General features: G+C 49.1%; 2 protein-coding genes across 11 annotated transcripts in view; one reads left to right on the top strand and one right to left on the bottom strand.

The window, feature by feature from the left end:
- The window catches only part of AGBL1 (AGBL carboxypeptidase 1), a 460,538-nt gene extending 459,394 nt beyond the window's left edge, over positions 1 to 1,144 (bottom strand). For 3 of the 8 annotated variants that reach the window (XM_085515375.1, XM_085515378.1, XM_085515382.1), the window contains exons 1-3: positions 939 to 1,137; positions 723 to 860; positions 499 to 598 (exon numbers count right to left, since the gene is read on the bottom strand). The gene's annotated coding sequence lies outside the window, so the exon portion shown is untranslated. Of the gene's footprint in view, positions 1 to 498; positions 628 to 722; positions 861 to 938 lie in introns of all 8 variants that reach the window. The other 5 variants (XM_085515376.1, XM_085515383.1, XM_085515380.1 and 2 more) reach the window with 3 other exon arrangements.
- A 139-nt stretch (positions 1,145 to 1,283) lies between these two features.
- On the top strand, positions 1,284 to 15,946 carry KLHL25 (kelch like family member 25). 3 transcript variants are annotated; one of them, XM_085515385.1, is made up of 4 exons: positions 1,284 to 1,401; positions 6,338 to 6,541; positions 8,470 to 10,296; positions 14,751 to 15,946. In XM_085515385.1, the coding sequence occupies exon 3, from the start codon at positions 8,487 to 8,489 to the stop codon at positions 10,254 to 10,256; it is 1,770 nt and encodes a 589-aa protein (XP_085371511.1). In that variant the 5' UTR covers positions 1,284 to 1,401; positions 6,338 to 6,541; positions 8,470 to 8,486; the 3' UTR covers positions 10,257 to 10,296; positions 14,751 to 15,946. The 3 variants fall into 3 exon arrangements, with proteins under 3 accessions (XP_085371511.1, XP_032302816.1, XP_015728629.1); XM_032446925.2 differs by lacking the exon at positions 6,338 to 6,541 and adding an exon at positions 2,894 to 2,999; XM_015873143.3 differs by lacking the exon at positions 6,338 to 6,541.
- Positions 15,947 to 20,223: the final 4,277 nt, after the last annotated feature.

The following is a 20,223-nucleotide window of genomic DNA, read 5'->3' as shown; positions in this document are numbered from 1 at the left end:
CCAGCAAGGGACATGATTTGTCCACAACACCCAAGTGGGTGGAACTTGGCCAGGCTGCTCTATTTGGAATTACAGTCCCAGGGCTGATGATTACACTGGCAAGAGTCGGGAGTGACTGTGTTGAGAACAAGAGCTAGATGTTGATTTCTAGCACAGATAGAAAGCTGGTGGGTGGAAGATCAGCATTAGGCATTATGTCTTGGGAGTATCTCCTCACACAGCTTTGCAGAGAGCTCTGTGAGCTTTGCAGCTCCCTGTAACCAACAGGTCAAGAAATAGGGCTGGATTCACCCACACAGCTTGCTGGGACAGGAATGAGCTTTTGTTGCAGCCCCCTGAATGTGTTTCAGAATTAAGACACAGTATCTCACATTGCCCCACAGCTCTTTCATACTCCGGAGCAGCTGGGTGGAATTCAGCAGCAAAAGGGAACAAATCAGTTTTGCCTTTTGTGTTGCTGTTTAGTAACTGTTGCACTCAGGATGCCACCGCACCTACCTTGCACACAAATCCCCGCTGTCTTCCTCAGCAGCTCATTAAAGTCCTTAACAAGCCCCACAGCAATTTGTAGGCTCTTCTGGAGAAGTCATACTGGAAACTGAGAAAGGAGCACTGCTAAGAGTTAAGCTGCAATGACCAAAAAGTCAGGAATTCAGTACACATTTCAGTGTACTTTGTTATTTACCTTTATTTACCTGTTATTTACCTTTATTGTTATTTACCTGTACTTTGTTATTTAGCTGGGAAGAGAAGAAGGGCTGTATTTTGTATGTATTAGGATTTCAGCTCCAATCTGCACCCACATCAACCTGCTGCCTGCTGTATAAAATACCAAGCTGGCACTTCTGCAATGCAGGAACCTGAAAGAAAGAGTTTTTTCCTATGTGATAAAAGCCAACTCCTCGTTGCGGGCGGGCACTGGGCCGCATCCTTCCAACCTGAAGTGACCTGACGGTTGCAGGTCTGGGCTGAGCAGCACACAGGGATCGGAGCTTGAGGTGCTGGCCTGGCTTTAAGGCTTCTCAGGACCCAGCATAGCCCTGAATTAGAGGGTAAAAGCCAGGAGCAGACAAGGATACATCCCTCACCCTTCCCGAGCAGCCGTTAGGACCAGTAAGGCCTCCGTAGCACCGTAACGTACACCTCTCCGCGGGGGGTATGCGGGGTGGTAACTTGGTTACTAGTTACGTCACGACAAGCGCGCTCTCTGATTGGTCGCAGGCTCCTCGGGCGGCCCTGCCCACTGCCCCACGCGGGGCAGGCTCACATTGTACCCAGGGCTGGGGGGGGGGGTAACGCCACGCAGCGCAACGCGCGTGGGCCGGCAGCTCCAGCGATCCGCCCGGCTTGTGGCAGCGCTGTGAAAGGCTTTGGGACACCGGGAGGTTGAGGAGAGAAACGGTGAGTGATCTGAGCTTTGAGCTTGATCGGGTGCGGAAGGGGAGCGGGTGGAAGTTGGCGAAGGGCTTGAAAGAACGGGGAGATCGGGAGCGGTGACATCGGGGTGGAGGAGCAGCAACGCAGAATTGAAGCTCCCATTCCCTCCTGTGTGTTCGTTGTGCCTGTATGTGGCTGTGCTGGCCGGTGTCCTGCCCCACGTCCTGCCCCATGTCCTGCCCCATGTCCTGCCCCATGTCCTGCACCTGAAGGCTCCCACGCTGCATTCGGGACAGGGCTGATAATGCGAGCAGTGCTACTCCCTGCAGTGCTGGATGTGGTTCTTTATAGATGTAAGGATGGGAATAGCACTGCACACACACACACAGCTGGCATTGTGGGCAGCGGTGGCTGCAGGAAGCACTGAGCTGCAGCGCACCACCCCGACCTGACCTTTAAACCACCATCACATCGACCTCTGCTTATCAGCTTTGTATCCCTGCAGTGAGCATCATGCACACAAAGGCTCTGTGTGTTCCCATCGCTGGGAGCACTGCGTGTCCCGTAACCCCGCTCACTGCTTGATGAGTGTGACACTTTGCAAAGAGTTTTTGCATGAGATCCTGCCAGATGGTGTTGAGTTTATTGCTTCAGTCCCCTCTGCTTTGCTCTTGTTGTGTGCGCAGATGCCTGGACAGCCTGCTTTGCTGCGTGCTGATCTGGGATATGCAAGCTGAGCGCATGGTTTGATGCTGTGTTAGCAATGAAATAAAAGCACCAGAAGTAAGATGATCAAACCAAGTGAACCGGCCAGGCACAAAGCTCAAAGCCTGAGGATAGAGCTGGTGTGAAGGATGAGAGGTCCCTCTGATTATGGGAGCAGTGCTGGGAGCGGGGCACAGTGCACAGGGTGGGAGGATGTGGGTATGCCCTCTGCAGTCAGCAGCTCCACGGTTGTTCTGGCATTAATTTGACACACACCACATCTCATCCTATAAACCCTCCCTGGGAAGTGGCATGTGGTTCCACTTGTCTCTATTTGAAGCTCCCTGTGCAGCACATTAACAAGTTGGCTTGCTTGAAAAGGACTTTGTCCCGCTCAGATGGGGCTGGGGTGGATACTGTGATCCAGTCGATTGTTTCCATTTCAGAGCCTTTTTGAATATAATTTGGGAGACGGGGCTGAAAGCTTGCTTGCTTCTTCTGCAGCCCCACATTCATTTTGCAAAGCGACTGTGATTGATCTAGCAGAAGGGAATTCATTCACCAGCGGAGCTGGAGGGCAAGCGGGGAGGACAAAACCCCACAGCAGCCTCTGAAATGAATCACGGGGTCTGAAAAGATCCACTGGGGTTAAGGCGTAGCAATGAAAAGCCATTGTCTGGAGCCTGAACCGTGGCCAAAAGCATTATTTATCCTGATTTGGTTAGTGGTTGTAGGAGGGTGTGGTATTCCCAGGGACTGCAAAGCCAGCGAGCTTAGTGGTGAGTGTGAACTTGGTGTGATTGCCTCACAGGTACCTTCAGAACCTGTATGGAGTAACTCAGCTGCAGAGCAGCAAATCCAACTCCCGACTTGCAAATACAACTGTGCCTCTTGCACGCACAGCAAGTTTCCTACAGGTATTTTTATGTCTGTTGGATCATGGTCCCCTTTGGCTCAGGTTAGTTTGTGTCACTGATTTGGGGCAGTGCTTTTGCAGGATGGAACAAGAGCTGATTGGTACTGCTTGCAAATACTGCATTGAGTTTCTATGGTAAGTGGCATTCAGGTGGTGGTTTTGGGCTCAGAGTGGAGCACTGGAAAAGCCAAAGGGTGCTTGGGAGGTGTGGGTTAGGGAGCAGTGATGGACAGCCCAAGTTTCTGCGTTCTGATGTGCTTTAGTGAGCATGTTGAGATACGTGCCCGGACCTTCTCCAGACAATCTGATCTCCTGGAGCCTACAGAACTGGCCTTGGAAAACCTCCCAGTTTCTGTCTGAGCCAACAGAAGGAGCCTTTCACATGGTCTCTCTGTTTTCTGTCCAGGATGTACAGCCAGACGAGAAAGTGAGAAAACGAGAAGAAATGATAAGGATGCCTTCCTATCCCAAAGGCTGGGATGGGACCCCAAATCCTGTTTGTGGGGGCTGGGTTAACCATATTCCCTTGTATGGCAGGTATGACGAAATGATGAGAGCTGGTCAGGATGGCTGAGTGCAGCTTTCTCACAGCAATACCCCTGATTCACGGCAGGGTTACGTTGCCCAAATTCCTAGGTGAAAAATCACAGTTGCATATTTGCTGTGTTAGTCATCCTGCAGAGAAGAACAAATGGGACTGACACTGAGCTCAGAGGTGTTGCTGGAGGTGAAGCTCCACTGTCAGAGAGCAGAGCTGGCTGAGGACAGGGCAGGGGACTCGTCCTGGAGGTGCCATGCAGGTCCCTGGCTGTTCCCCCCTGGCTGCAGCCCAACAAGCACAGTGTTATGCTGTGATGCCGGCTGCTATTTTTATTTCTTTCATCACAAACACTCTTTGCAGAAGGATGTTATTAGTACCAAGCATTTCCAGCAGCTCTGAGCTGTACACCTGATAGTCCACTGCGTTTTGGAAGGACATGAAAAGCATCTGAAAAACCCCTTCAGATTTGTTCCTTCCCCTTTCTTGCTGTCTGCCTCCTTTCCCCCTCACCCCCCACCCCATCTTTTCCTGTTTTGCGTAAAGGTTTTTTTCCTGCTTTAGAAGCTCAAGCAGTGCCCATGAGTAGGTGATGAAAGCCTTCCTGTGCTGCCCTTCTTTTCAAACCTTTTGACAAACCTTCACCCAGCAATTGCTTTACACGCTTTGGAAACAGGGCTGCATCCGGGATCTGTGTCAGTGCATTGCCACACTTCTCCTTGCGCTGAGCAGCTTCTGCAAGGAGCTCTTCCCCATGAAGATGTAACAGTGACTTTACGTTTTTGCATTGCAACTCTTGAAATAAAAATATAAAGGGGGAGTCAGCTGTCCTGCATCAGTAACTGACCGGGGCTGGGGTCGCTGGCCTAGGCACCAGGCAATGCAGTTCATAAAAGCATTGGAAAGGCACAGATTTTCAGGACTAGCAAGTAGAGAGTGCGTTTATTCTAGGAAGAAACTGAACTTTCTCTGAATTTGAGAGGGTGTTTCACTGCAAAGGGTGGATATTGTGAAATCAGGGAGGAAAAGATGAATTGTTCCCTTGCAAAATTAGGTGCTGCTGGCTGCTCAGGGCTGCTCTGCTCTGTTGCATTGTGTCCCAGCAGATGACTTCTGTCCCTATTGCTTGGAATTCAGGCTATCTACCAGCGACTGTGTGGCAGGAAAAAGGAAGGCAGCCAAACCAAGGCTGGAGTAAATCAAGGAGGGAAATGATGAAAGCTCTGCTGGGTCTGAAGCCTTTGATCTTACCCTCACACAGTTAGCAGTTAAATCCTCCTGACGGCCCCTAGTGTGCAGTGCACAGCCCCATGCTAAATCGCAGCGCTCCCAGGACAGGGGTGGCAGCTCCCCAGCTTCCTTCTTCCAAGTCTGTACAGAGCCAGCAGGGATCCCTCCTGCTTGTTTATTTACTTATTTACCACTTTAAATAGCTCATAGTTGAGCAGTGTAGAAAGAAATGCGTTCTGCTTGCTGCTTCTCAGAAAGTCTGATTGGCAAACAAAAAGCGCCGGCTTCGGTTCATGGGATTTGGGCTCTTTGTTGGTGTGCAGTCAACCTTTACAGTCTGGGGACTTTCATTTTCCAAGAAGAAATGATTCTTGAACCTCCAGTCTCACTGGGGAATATCTTGTTTGCTCCCCAGATATATTGTCCTTTTAAAAGGTGACAGCACTATAACTATGACCTGAGATCGGACACAGCATCCTGCATGTTAGCAGCACATGGGTACAGTAGGATGGGGAAACCCAGCTCAGCTCACAAGGTGCAAACGGCATGCCCAAACCAGCTGGGAATTCCCTGCCTATAGGGATTGAAAGTGGAGATTTGTGGATGTTCTGCTGGTTTAAGATGGACGGGGGAACCCCAAGCCTTGCTAAATATAGTTCATATATATAACTATCCTTCTGGGTTGTCCTCTCATACACGGGTCTTTTGTGGTGGGAAACCTGGAGCTGAAGTGGCTTCAGAGTACTCAGTTTCTAAGGGCTGCTTGGATTTTTTCATGATGTGCTTTGTTTTCTTGCCTCATTCTCTTTGCCAGCTTTGTTCTGTCCAGAGGCATTTTCTTCACGAGCTGGGATCAGAGGATCAGAGGGCTGTTTACTTCCAGATACAACTCCCGATCTCTTTTTGGATTTCTGGCTTCACAGGAAGGATTTCCAAAGCACCCTTATCTTGCTCCACTGGAAAAAATCCTGTCTTTCCTATATCTGCTGTATAAAAGCAGCAGACAGACAGGGGAACATTATAGCCAGCAGACAGCCTGGATAGCTGTCAAAAAGCTGCTGCTCCTCTGCTCTCATCCATATGAGAGAAGGGTTATCATCTGCCTGTGCATACAGTAAGATCCTCTAAAAGGCTTTGCAACAGATATTTGCTTTTTTCTTTTTCTTTTAATAACCATCTTTCAAAGGACAAAAATAAATAAATAAATATGGAGAAAGCCAAGAAGCCATTTGTTCAGATCGTGGCTTCTGCTGTTCGAGTTGACACATCTGGTGTAGTGCTCTCATCCTGCGTGATGGAGGATGCAGCTGTGAGCTCTGATAACCCCCTGAGTGCTCACAGAGCAGGTGGGAGCACGGAAAGAGGCACTGACAGGTTCCTTTGTGTGAACTGTTCCCCCTTCTGAGCAGTTCTGGTTTTTCTCTTCAGCTCGGTAGCCAGGCGAGGGATGTGGTGAATGGGGGATGAGGGGGGGGGGTTGGGAATTCTGCTCCTCTCTGCAGTTCAGCCTTACTGAAGTGGAAGAGTACATTTGTGCACATGAAAATCACAGAAGATCTCTTTAGCTGCAGGTTTCTGAGGTTCACAAGGTTGCTGGATTTTGGAAGAAACCCATCTGATGAAATATCTGCTCCCTGCAGTTTCAGTCCATCTGATATGTGTGGGATGAAGCCAGATTCTCTGTAGGCTGCGAGAAGCGCTGGGATGTGTTTGCAAAGGGAAGAAATAATAAAAGCCAGTTTTCTGTTTGCCCCAGTTGCAATAGGATCCAAGAAGTAGGTGAATTGCTCTGTTTGCCCTCAAAACAACCCACTTGGAAGTTACTGAATAAAAGAGAAGCAATCCTTGCTGTTGAGATGGCTGAAAACCAAAGTTCAGAGGCTGTCAGCTTTTGGTGTGTTGGTCTGTCTAGCCTCAACACTGCCAGGAGAGGCCACAGCTCCTCCAGCTTTCAGATATGGCTGTACTGGGAACCAGTTAGCACCTGTACTGGGACATGACAGTATGAAAAGCAGTCCCAGTAAGGGCTGGACTGCAACCCACCAGCTGTACCTGAAGTGTTGTTCAGTACCCATGGCATAGAAATATTGTTTGGTTCCCCTGGGTGTGATGTTGAATGTTAGATGCTTGAAGGCTCTGTTTTGTTTTTAGTATGTCATCACAGCTTTTATATAGACATTTCTTATTTCTAAACAACCTGTTCCTTCCATTCTGAGTAGCTGCTCTTCTAATCTTAGCATCAGAATAAATGGTGCTGCCCTCCTGTGATCTTCTTGTTTGTTTCTATATCTGCCCTATATAAATAGCTTGATTTCTTCTTGTGGATGAGCAAATCAAAGGTTAACATTGGATATGTGACCTGAGCTGTGAGCAAAGGAAGTGCTAGAGATGGCAGGGTTGTTTCTGAGGTTGTAGGAGTAGGAATCTAAATCAATAGCTTTTAGCAGCCTCATAAATGTTTCATTTGTTTTCCTTAGTCCAGCGTTACAGAGCTTTGATGCTGGAATACATATAAGCTTTTAAATTATTGTTGTCCCTGAGCTGATTGTAGATGGTGGAAACCATTTCCTCAAAATGCATTTGGATCAGCAATGGCATTTTCCCTCCTGTTTTGGAGCCCTGATTCTGCACAGCTTACCATCACAAATGAAATGAGCTTGGCAGTCTCAGCACAGGCTGCAGTTCGGGTGAGGAACATGCACAGAAGCCTGGAGAGACCTTTTCCCTGTACCGTGACACAGCCCTGAGGAATGAATGATGCCTCGGGAGCACCAGCCTCGATATTTCACGGCAACTTGGGGGAAGGAGAGACGTGTTTGCAAATATTTGTCCAATATGGGCTCTTTGGAGGCTTTGGAGGACAGGGGGGGTAGGAACATGTGAGCAGAGCATGATTCAGGCTGCTTATCTGGCCATCAGCCTCCGCTTGAGGTCATCAGGCTGCAGAGCGTGGGAGGGCTGTGCTGCTCCGGGTCTTGGCGAGGTCAGTGAGCCAGAGCTCAGCATGGGGCTGGGGATCAGTCCTGCTTTACCCTTATCCCAAGCATCGCCAGCTGCCCTCCGCTGGGTGCCTGGACTCATTCCTCACAGAAGGGAATTAAAGGAGTGGCAACGGGTTGGAAGGTGATGTGAAAAATCGAACTCTTCAGTCATATCTCAGGGTTGCTTTTTTTTCAAGGCTCATTTCTCAAACCTTGGGACAGTCATAAATAAAGCCAACAGCAATTGCATTTCCTAAACCTGCAATAGTCTTCATGAAAAACTTGATTTCTGCTGAGCCCGGAGCAGACCAGTACCCTTTATCCTGGATGGAATGCCCTCTTAATGCTGTTTTCTAAGGAAGAGTAATTCTTCTGTGGTTTGCCAATACCCTCTAGAGACCCTGAGGAGATGTACCACCAAGTCTTGGTTTTGATTGCCTCACATTGTTGCTTCATTGCTGAAACCAAAGGGCAGAGTTTCCTCCCCTCTTTTCCGCCCTGCTGGGTTACATTTCAGAAGGATGTGTGGGTGCAGACACTGCTGGAGACATGGGTGCTGCCAGTTGGGGTGCAGGATCACCCATAGAGCTGGGGCTTCAGGTTTGGGGTCCACTAACAGCACGTCAGGGTTGGATAGCAAATGCACATATTCTGGTGCTGGCTCAGTACCTCGCATTGGTAAGAACAAGAGAATAATGGTTTTTCTGCTTGTTTCTCTGCAGGCAGTAGATCTGTCATCATGTCAGTCAGCGTCCACGAGAACCGCAAATCCCGGACAAGCACAGGCTCCATGAACATCCTGCTTTTCCACAAAGCTTCCCACCCAGACTGCGTCTTATCCCACCTGAACACCCTCCGGAAGCACTGCATGTTCACTGATGTCACCCTTTGGGCAGGAAACAGGTCATTCCCATGTCACCGCGCGGTGCTGGCTGCTTCCAGCAGGTACTTCGAAGCCATGTTCAGCAATGGCCTCCGGGAGAGCTTGGATGATGAGGTGAATTTCCATGACAGCCTCCATCCAGAGGTGCTGGAGCTGCTGCTGGACTTTGCTTATTCCTCTCGGATCATCATTAATGAGGAAAATGCAGAGTCCCTCCTGGAGGCTGGAGACATGTTACAGTTCCACGATGTCCGAGATGCGGCAGCTGAGTTCCTGGAGAAGAACCTCTACCCTTCCAACTGCCTGGGCATGATGCTGCTCTCAGATGCCCATCAGTGCCGGCGGCTCTACGAGCTCTCCTGGAGGATGTGCCTGGTCAACTTTGAGACTGTTCACAAGAGCGAGGACTTCAACAACCTTTCCAAGGACACTCTGTTGGACCTAATCTCCAGTGACGAGTTGGAGATTGAGGATGAGGAGAAGGTCTTTAAGGCCGTCCTTCAGTGGGTGAAGTATGATTTGGATGAACGGAAGGCCTATCTCCCAGAGCTTCTGAGGAATGTCCGCTTGGCCCTGCTTCCTTCTGAATGCCTCAAGGAAGCTTTGGCTTGTGAGGACCTGATCATGGTGGATGAAAGGAACAAGCTTGTCCTGGACGAAGCTATTCAGTGCAAGAAGAAGATTCTCCAGAATGATGGGATTGTCACCAGTCCTTGTGCCAGGCCTCGCAAAGCCGGGCACACCTTGCTGATCCTGGGAGGACAGACCTTCATGTGTGACAAGATCTACCAAGTGGATCAAAAAGCAAAGGAAATTATCCCCAAAGCAGACCTGCCGAGCCCACGGAAAGAGTTCAGTGCCTGTGCCATTGGCTGCAAAGTGTACATCACTGGTGGCAGGGGCTCAGAGAACGGGGTCTCCAAAGATGTGTGGGTTTATGATACTGTACATGAGGAATGGTCAAAAGCTGCCCCCATGTTGATAGCACGGTTTGGGCATGGCTCAGCTGAGCTGGAAAACTGCCTGTATGTGGTTGGTGGACACACTGCTGTGGCCGGGGTCTTCCCCGCATCACCTTCTGTTTCCTTGAAGCAAGTAGAGAAGTATGATCCTGCATCCAACAAATGGATGATGGTGGCTCCTTTGAGAGATGGTGTGAGCAATGCTGCAGTGGTAAGCGCCAGGCTGAAACTTTTTGTCTTCGGTGGAACCAGCATCCACCGGGACATGGTGTCCAAAGTGCAGTGCTACGATCCAGTGGAGAATCGGTGGACGATCAAAGCAGAATGCCCACAGCCCTGGCGCTACACTGCAGCCGCAGTGCTGGGCAGCCAGATTTTCATCATGGGGGGAGATACAGAGTTCACAGCAGCATCTGCCTATCGCTTTGACTGCGAGACAGACCAGTGGACACGCATTGGGGACATGACAGCCAAGCGCATGTCGTGCCACGCTTTGGCCTCAGGAAATAAACTCTATGTGGTGGGTGGTTACTTTGGGACTCAGAGGTGCAAAACGCTGGACTGCTACGATCCTACATCAGACACGTGGAACTGTATCACAACGGTGCCTTATTCACTCATCCCTACAGCTTTTGTCAGCACCTGGAAGCACTTGCCATCATGAGAGGTGGGGCTCGAGGGCTTGTTTTCAGGAGCTCAGTAAGGTGAGGGTGTTCTCTAAAATTACAACTTACTGTTTTGCCTCAAATACATCTCCACACACCTCACTGAAACCACAGGTTGCAGTGTGCTTCCTTTTTATGAGAAGGCTACATTAAACGGTGAGAGGGACGTAGCACCGGAAGAGAATAGTCATCTCTGTGATGTTGGAAGTCTTGCTAACTCTTGATTCAAGATAGTCCCCTCTGCATCTTATGAGATGTGTCTACACTGATGGTTGTGAGGAGGCTGCAGCCCCTTTGCTTTCACTCTGAACCAGCTGGGTGTGCCAGCATCACCCATCTCAGTGTGGCAAGGGGGAGAGAAGGCAGACCCCACACCTGCTTTCATGGATAGGACAATGGAATGCATTCTGTCCCCATTTTGTGTAACAGGTTGTGGTATCTATGAGTAAAAGCACTTAAATTTGAGAGCAGGGAGATACTACAGCAACAAGCGCTTTGGAAAGCATCTCAGTAATTCAATATTTTTGCTGGTTATCTGGGTGGTTGCTTTGGAGCTGATGAATATGTAGGCAAGTGACCCTTAGGATGCTGGGGAATCTTGCATCTCTTTTTGTGCTCTCTATTTTCATTTCAGTGGGCAGCAGAAGCTGAGAAGCCATGGTGCATTTGATGGTTCTGGTGTTTATTTAACATCCAAACTGTTGCTTGTTGTATCAGTACTTCTGAGACTTCTGTGTGAGACCTGAGTGGGAGGAAAAGGGGTTTTGTAACCAGAAGAAGAATGTGTTTATTGGTTGTTTTTTTTTTGGGGGGTGTACGGGAATAAGATCAGTGTCCTGTGTAATTCCAGTGCTCTGGTTCTCACATGCTCAGGAAAGCTACTGCTCCCAGCACCAGTGGAAGAGGGATTCCTCTTTTCCTCCCCAGTGGGACGTTTAGTTGCTATTCTGGTTACTGGTTTTGTCCCGCTGAGCTTTGCACATTTTCACCAATCTGTACCAAGATGTAGATGGCCAGGAATTAGGTCACAATAGCACAATTGCTTTGCGCTGTGAAAACAAATGTCATCCAAGTGCAAAGTTCTCTTCCCAGGAAGTCTGTAACGCCTCTGCCTGCAGGTTTCTGGGTGCCAGCAATGCATGCAGCGCTGCTGTATTGATGGAGGTGTGCTCCTAGTTAGCTACAGGAGCTGGGATCCTTTGCCCATGGGGCGGGATCAGCAAGCCTCAATTAAGGTTTTCTTTGGAAAGTGAGATTGTGGGGTGGGGAATCCTTCCATATCTTCATCAAAATCCACTCCACTTAACGCAGGGAAGAAAGAATGCTGCCCATCTGACACCCACTCGCTCCCCTGTTTTGCACTCTGTGGGGTTGGTGCACCTTAGAATCACCAAAGTGCTTCGACATTTCCCACTGATCTTCTCTTTGATGGCAGCTGGGAAGCTGAGGGGAGCTCCTGGCACCTCTACTGGGCTTTTGCCCAACATGGCCACCTGCTTGTCTCTGGTGGAAAAAGCATCCAGGGTGTTCTCTATAATGGCCTTTGATTTGTAAAATGCCTGGCTTCTGCATGGGCTGGACCGCAGCGAGGGCATGGAAAGAATGGAAAGGGCTAAAATGAGATTTCCAAGAGCTTTCCCATCACTAGGAGATAATGGCCTTTCCAAATTCTCCTCCTCAGACGTTGCCTAGCATCTGTCACAGTGGCTCAGTAATCTAATTAACTGCCACTCAGCTATTAAATATCGCAGCAAAGGGTGTGAGGACTCCATCATTTTCTATGTGGGTCAGTGGGGCCCCCCTTTAAGAGCTGCCTTAGAGCCGAAAATTCATTTCCTCTGGTAGCAGATGTGCCTGAATATTAAAGCTCAACACCAGCCCCACTGCTTGGAGTGAGAACAGGGAACAGCTTGAGGTGAGCATTGATTCTTCAGCCACTGAATAAAGAGCAGTTCCCCAAAACACAGTGCTTGTACTTTCTTCTTCTGCGTTTTTACTCTGTGCTCTATTTGGATTGCTCAGGTTTTACAAAGCTCTTTCTAGGGGATAGATGATAATAATTCATACTGAATGCCAGAGCCTGGCACAAGCACAGGAGGAGCAGGAACTGTAATATACCAACCTAGAAGAAAAGCTGGTGAAAAGTCAGTGTGTAAGGGTTTGATATGCTTTTTTTGGCTTAATTTCTAGTCTTCAGTTAAAAGAAGTATTTAAAATATACATAGGTTTTTTTGTTTGTTTGTTTGTTTTTTGCCAGAGAGAACATCATTTTATTTTTCTAGAGGGGTTTTGTCTGTGTGCTTGTTTAATTTAATGTTCTAGCCTCAGCCACTGACATTTCCTTAAATAAAGAACCAGGACTGGCTGGTAAAGGCCAGATCCACGTCTTTCTGATATGCATGTGCAGCCTGTGCCTTACCTGTGACATCTCCTACTCTTGTCTTAGCTGGTTGTTGTTGCACCTGTGTCAAAACTGGGCTCAGGACCTGGGATAACTGCCTATAGGACCCTGTGGTTACTCCATCATTCTAAAGTAGCATGGCCAAGGGGGTTTTTGGCTTGCAGCTCCCACGATGCAGGAGGGTCTCTGCTGCAATACCTGCTTTGTTCCCTATGGGATCCTTTTTCAGGAAGGGGCATCAAGAAGAGAGGTGGGCACTTTCCTCGTAGGTTTCTCCAGGTGCTGGTGCACTTTGTGAGCAGGCAGCCACTGCTAATCCAGAGGGTAATGTGCTTCAGCTGGGGAAAGCATAAAACGGCTCAGCTGGATGCATGTCCCCAAAGGCTCAGCCTCCAACCCTCCTAGAGCCAAGGGCAGCCTTGTGCTGCTACACCTTTGGGCAGAGCTCCCATTGCCCCTGCCAAGTATGCAGCATGACATCAACATGGTGCTTGCTGCCAGCTGTAATTCCAGGGATTGAGCATGATTAATGGTATAAAATGTGAAAGCCTGGCCTCCTCCAATATGTGACTGCTGAGCTGATGAGGGTGACTCCGGTGATGGTGTGAAATAGGGGGCTGCACTGGTGCTGCTGGATTGTCCTGATGGGACCTGCTTGGATGTGTCTTTGCTCATTGCAGAAATCACCTGGCCTCTGCCCTGGCTGGAGGCGGAAAGTTTGAGTAAGAGGTGTTAAATTCAGGCTGATCTGGGGGGAGAGCTGGCCGAGTCAGCTTTGTCATTCCCACAGGAGTTATGGCATGATGAGACAAATGATTGCAAATGGGAAATACAATACTGAGCACTTCACTAATAATGGTTCTCTGTGTTTATAAACACAAGCAAAGCCCAGCCTGGAGCTTGGGGTGTGATGCTGGGTGGTATAGTGATGTTAGGCAGTGACAGCTGATGGGGACAGCTCTGTACCTCCCAGGAGGTGATTTGGGGCAATACCAGGAGCAGGTTCTGCAAGCTACATGTCTTCAAATTAGCATTAGCTTCTCCAAACTGTCTGTCCTGTGCGACAGCCTCATTTCCATGGGATGAGGTCACTGATGGGCTGAGGACTGGCTCACAGGTGCTAAATCCCAAGTCCCACCCTAAAACCAGTAGCTCCTGTACAGGTGACATGGTGACAACAGTCCCCGGGACCTTCTGCCTGCCCTGGGTGAGGCAGCATTGCTGAGTGGGAGCTTATTTTGTTCTGGCACTGAAAAGCTGAACTTTGATCTCAAAGTGCCTGTGAGGATTGCGGCAACTTGCCAGGCCCAGCACTACATTATGGTACTGCTAGGCTGCAGTCACAATAAACATCGGATCTGTTCAATGACTCTTTTCCTGATTATTTAATTACAGTGGAGATAACAAGCCTTTTATGAGCACGAGCTTGGCTTCCCTTCTGTGTGGAACTGGGTGAGCTCACACCGTGCAAGAAACCACAGGTTTTTGCTGCCATGCTTGCAGCCAGCCACCTTGCCTTGTACAAGCTGTGGATGCCCACAGTAGCATTCAGGACAGCCCAAAACCCGCATTTCCCTTCTCATAACCTGCTTGCTGCTGAGTTCGATGCTAGAAGCCTGTTAGAACCTTGCTGTTATTGCCCAAACAAAGTCACAGCCAGTTTCTGTTGGTGGCTCCTAGGGAATGCCATTTGCATGCACATAACAGCAAGGCAGGCTGAGCAGGGAGGGCAGTTCTGCTGCTGTTTGTCTCTGGAGCCAGTTTATCAAGCAGTGTTGGAAGGGAGTGGCTGGCCTGGGGAGGAACGTCAATGAAAATCAGGCTTTTCCGAACCTGGGCAGATGGAAACGTGCAGTGTGTGCTTGGCCTCAGACTGTGGTAAATCAGCTCCTTGGAAATCACAGTCATATGGGTGGTTTTGGAGGAGCTGTAAGCTTGCTGTTGGCAATGCCTGTAGAAGCATTTTTTATCAGGAAAATAAGCTGGGTGTCAGGGGATCCCAGTAGCTGCCAGCACGCAAAACCTGTTCTGTGCATGGCACCAGCTCTGCTCCCAACACAGCAATTAACTCCTTTTTTCTTTCCCTCCTCAGATGCCGGTGTCACATCCATGTCCCCTGCCTTGCTGCTGGAGCTGATACAACCACTGAATCCCCTCCTGTTCCCCACACAGGGTGCCAAGGAGCCTCTTGCATCCTTTCCAGCACCACGGAGGCACAAAGGACCATCTGGCTGGTGGATACCGGTGGCCCGATGTGAGCAGGAAGATGAAGGATGTACACCAGGCTGCATCCCTCAGAGTTACTTCACAGGATGGGAGGGTGGGATAAGAGATATTACTATTTTTTTTATAGCAGTGAGCTTGCTGTTTGCAATGCCTGCTGTCTGGGTTGATGTGGAAGCGTTTTTATAGGGAAAAGGGGGCTGGGGAAGTGGGGGAAAGGGAAGGGCTGAGCCCAGAACTCAGCACCTGGTTCTCCAGCCGCAGCACGGAGACTGCAGCTGCTGAAATATTGGAGCGTGGGAGCTATGCACAGCTGCCAGCAGCATCCAGAGCCTCGGTGGGACGGGGCAGGTGCCTTTGGTTTTGCACTGTGAATCTTTTTTGGTGTTTTCCCTCCTTCCCGGTGCTGGGCCTGAGGCCAGGCTGCTCCCCGCACACAGCTGCCAGGCCACGTGCTGCCAAAACGCCATCACTGCGGTGAGATGCTTCACCAGATAAAAAACTTCTGCCTGTTCAGAGCAGGGCTTCTGCTTCCCCTCCGTGTGCTCTCCCAGCAGCGTGTGGGTGAGGGTGTAATTAGCAAACGAGCAGGAACACAGGCCTCACTGCGCGGCGGGGCCTAGTCGGGCCTGCAGAGCAAGCAAGGCCTCTTGCCTCCTTTCCCGCAAAGCAAGGCCAAAGGGAAGAGGCAGCACAGGGCTGGCATGAGGTTGGGCCTCAGTGCCCCACATTTAAGTGATCTCTGCACTCAGGCTACATTTAGGGTCACACAGAGCTGCCAGCTCCTGGCTGGCCTGGTTCATCCCGCTGCAGGCACCCCTGCCCTTCTCCCTGTGTGGGGCCAGCTGGGTGATGCAATGCGCTGCAAGCCCTCATCATTGCTTCCAACAACGAAGGACTTTTAGGGGCAGCAAGTGCCCTTTGCTGCTGGGAGGAGAACACTTTGTGCACAGCCCTTCTGCAGCACTCTCAATGACACTTATTCACATTTGGTAGGGTTTTTGTTGTTGCTGTTTTTTCTCTTCAGCTGCCTGCAAACTTTAATAAAAATGATGATCTGGGAAACCATTTGTGTGCTTTTCACAGGAGTCTTCATCCCTAAGCAAGTTGGATTTAGGTATAATAACAGGAATAATAACAGGCTTGGCACTTAGTGGGGCGGTTCACAAACAACCAACTCTTGCAGCCAGCCTGACTGTAATTATTATTGCTTCAGAGCTTGGGAAACTGAGGCACAGTGTTGTGTTACAGTGAGTGACAGAGCTGGGAATAAGATCCAGGGCTTCTTGTGTTAACTGAAAGGCACAGAACACCCTGCTGGGAACAGCCCACGTGTCACCCCAAAGCTGTGCAGAGATAGCAGAACTCACAGTCAGACCATGGCTTTGCAAAACCTGCCAAATAAGCTGAGGAGGCCCAGTTCAGACTCAGCCATGCTGGTAATTTATGCAGACATGCAGACCAAGCTGGTAATTTATAAGGAAGAGGAGAAGCGTTTATACCTCTGTTTTTCTTATTTGCCTTCGCTTGGCTGCTGCAGCTCCTGAAAAAGAGGCCTGTTGACAGGCAAAATGGGCTTTCCAGCTGTGTTCCCTGCTCACGCTGCTCGTGTACTGCTCTCCCTGTCTCTGAGGAGCTGCTCTGAAAGGATCCGGGCGCTCCAGACTTGGAACATGATAGCATTGCTGCAGGGCAGCTACTGGCACAGCAGAACCTTGCAAATTTGTATTTATTTCCTACTTTTCTAACAGTGGATGCAACAGTCGGGAAAAAGAGCTTCCTATGGGCAGCACACAGAAACTCAGAGGGGTTTGGAACCTACATTTCAAAGCTGAGACTAGGAACACAGCCCCCTGCCCCTAAAGCAGTGTGGTAGTGGTGTCAGCAGACATGAGCTGGGTCAAATTGAATGCAAGGCTCCATAGAAAAAGCTCATTAATGGGCTTTTTGGGAAACCAATTCACAGTCCAGAAATTACTGTTGGATGAGCAGGAGAATGAAAAATAGCAGGAGCATGTAAATGAAATCCCTTTCAATTTTGTTGATCAAGGTTTTATACAGGATGCTGGGGCTTTAAATAGCAGATCGGAGGCTTTGCAACTGGCTAGCTTTGATACGAGCCATGCAAAGACGTGCTCTTTTGTATTTATTCTGGAGCCTGCTGGAAAGAGAATTCAAAAGCAATCACAAGTAGCCGTGACAGCAGCAACCTGTTGCTAAGGAATTATATACAATGCGAAATACAAAGGTTTCTCAGTTAGCAGCAACACAGTAAAAGGGGAGTGGGAGATGAACACAGATGGAACAACACAAAGCTGAAGTCAGAGCAGGTCAGGTTTTTAACTGAGAAGGATAAAAAGAAATTTAGATTTTTTATTTTATCATTTTTTAAGAGTTTTTCTGTCTTCTTAGTAGGTAAAGCTCAGTTTGGTAGCTTTGCAGGGGCTCTGTGTTCACACTCCTGCAGAAAAGTGCCACGGTCAGCCTTTGCTGGGGGCAGTTCAGGAGCTTGAACATGACCCCTAGAGCAGCTGGGAGCCCAGCCTAGAGATGGTCCCAGCATGCAGGGATTCAGCCCTCACCCAACTGCCTTTCAGCCCCAGCTGGGATTCAGTTCCCAGATCATTTGGAGTAGAGTGAGCAGGGAGGAGGAGCTGGGTGCAGACCTCTCCCAGGCCCCTGCTCCAGGTCCCAGACCTCCTTCCCCAGTGACAAACCATCTGGATCTCCCTGGGGACAACAAGCTGAAGCTCCTATCTCTTATTTAAATGAAATTCAGAGTGCTGTGTTGGCTTTTAAATATGCACTTTCCGAGCATGACCCCAGCTGCCCTTGAAATAATACTATTGTGCAATGAATCCCTGCAGGGAATTATCATCTGAGCTCATTCGCTCTTTTTCACTGGAGTCAATTAAACACAGAGTAGTTGGTGATTTAATACCTCCGGTGTCTGAGGAAGCCTCACATCCACACAGAGGCCGGTCTGGCATTTTGCTGGCCTTTTAGACACATTCTTGGAGTGGAGAGATGTTTTTTCCAGCCACCCAACATGGTCTCAGTTTCACCCATGTCTACACAGAGCACTGGAGTCCTGTGTCCTTGGCTTGTCTTCTTTCCCTGCACATTAATTAATGCCCAGCACTGCGCATCCTCCCTGTATTATGTCCCAGGGCAAGCTGTTCTCCATTCCGCACACTCCTTTCTCTCTTCAGATAAACCCAAAGCAATGCAGTCTCTGAAAAGGGTCAAGGCTCACTAACAGCCATTCAGTGCAGTTCTAGTTATATTTCCAAGAGCAGCAGAAACCACTGCCACCAATTCCCTTCAACCAAAGGGGAATTTTAAACTGGGCTGAATCCCTCTTGTTCCAGTGCTGATGTGCAGTGAGGCTATGGGAGACTCCTCGTGAGTGTACAGCAGAGGCTGAGCCCATTTGTTCACTCCATTACAGTCTCCCTTGTTCTTTCCATTTCATGACCTCCTTATTTAATGTCATCGACTGTTGTGCAAAACCATCAGTGCTGTTTGCAGTGGTGTGACCTACTTTATCATTTTTTTTGCTGACTTCCTAACTGAAATCGCAAGCTTGGAGTCCACCCAAGCCATTCATTGTTTCTCAGCTGAATAACAAATCCAATTAAGTGGAAGAAAGCCTGGCTTTCACGCTGTCAGCGCCCACACATCTCACTTCCCTCTCCCTGGCGTGAACTGCACCGCCAGCGTCTGCATCCCACACAAGAAACCTGCGTACGGCTGCACCCACCTCCAGATGCTGGTGGGGAAATGGTTCCAGAGGATGGATCCTGGCTCACCCATACATCCTTTTGTCCCTCCTGACATCCTTTGTCCAGATCAAGCATCCCCTCCTCCTCTTGAAGAGTCAGCATCATACCTAGTCAGTACCATAGAATTTCTGGCAGTCTGGAGCAGGTGCTGGGCTTACTGCAGATGCAGAGAGATACATAAACACCAGCTACCCTCTTCTGGGTTGCTGCAGGAACAACAGATCAGACACATGAACTCAGACAGGTGGATACTTCTCAAGCCCTGTAGGTCTGGCCCGTTCCTCTGCCCACACTGCTCCCTGCAAGGCCAGGGCCCTTCTGAGCTCACTGGGGCTTCCCACAGGACTCTGCTAATGACTCACCTCTCTAATTGAACTCCTGCCTAATTAGGCTCACCAGCCTGGATGGGAAGATGCAGCTGGTAGGAACTGATTCTTTGGTGAAAGGAAGGCAGAAGGATGGACTTGGAGGTACAGGAGGGCCCTTTCATCTCCCATCCCATGCCCTTGGAGCTGTTAGGCTCTGAGCTCCATGGCAGCAGGCACGCTCCAGGGCACAGACACCAGGCAGGATTTTATACACAGCACAAGCAACAGAGGAGTGAGCTGGGGGGAGACGCAGCACACTGATGGCCAATGGAGTGTTGGAAGGGGGCCGGCATTTCCCAAGTGCCTGTTAAGAACCAGCTCATCTGGCATACAGCGTTCCCTCCACAGCGTGAAGCAGCACCTCCAGTTCTCAGCCAAATGAGATAAAACACCCTGGGACCAGAATTGCCCAGGTTTTGACTGAGATAAGCAGTAATTTCAGTGGGTGACAGAAAATACAGGGCATAAGAGCACCTGCAGCCACCACCTGCCTGTTATCTTGGTGCCAGGAGCCCACCTGAGAGCTGAAGTGGCTGAGATAATGCTGTGACACTTCCTCTTCTTGTAAAAGGATGAAAAAGAGCAGGCGAAAGAGCTGAGCATCACTACGACCCTTCAGCAGAATGCAAATCTTCAAAGAGGAAACAAATAAAGAGTCCGTGGTGGAACCCTGCAGATAAAAGACATGCAAACGTTTATTACAGGTAGGGCTGCAGTTATTGCTTTGCTCCCCCCCCACCTGTCACAAAGTCAACAACAGGAATACCAAGAGGATTGGGGACTGGGGGGGGGGGGGGGGGGGGGGCAGAGAGGGGAATAAATCAGGTAGAAAACTCAGACTTAAAATCAAATTTATTTAGAGGAAAAATGACTTTACAAGAGGTTGATGCCAATAACTAAAAAGGAAGATAAATAAAAGCTTGTTACAAAACCTAATGGTTTCTGGCAAGTTACAGAAAAAACTGAAGAATTTTACAGTCAATAACCTGCTCACTTTTTACATAATTACAAATTAACATACAGCAATTAGGTTTTACCCTCTTTTTTTTTTTAATTTTTTTTTTTTTCTTTTTAAAACTTTTAATGGGTTCAACATGAAAATGCAAAGCATATTTTTTCTCTTTTTCATTTAAGAAACAAACCAAAGGCAGAGGTATATGGGCTTGTTGTAATACACCTCCTAACGCCC

This window comes from Coturnix japonica, chromosome 14 (genome assembly GCF_054131305.1).
Source record: "Coturnix japonica strain WE chromosome 14, WE-NBRP24, whole genome shotgun sequence".
Lineage (NCBI taxonomy): Eukaryota > Metazoa > Chordata > Aves > Galliformes > Phasianidae > Coturnix > Coturnix japonica.
Note: the sequence above shows the minus strand (reverse complement) of the source record. Positions and strands in the feature narration are given on the sequence as shown.

Coding starts and splice junctions, on each gene's coding strand:
- KLHL25 (XM_015873143.3), top strand. CDS start 8,487: ATGTCAGTCAGCGTCCACGAGAACCGCAAATCCCGGACAAGCACAGGC.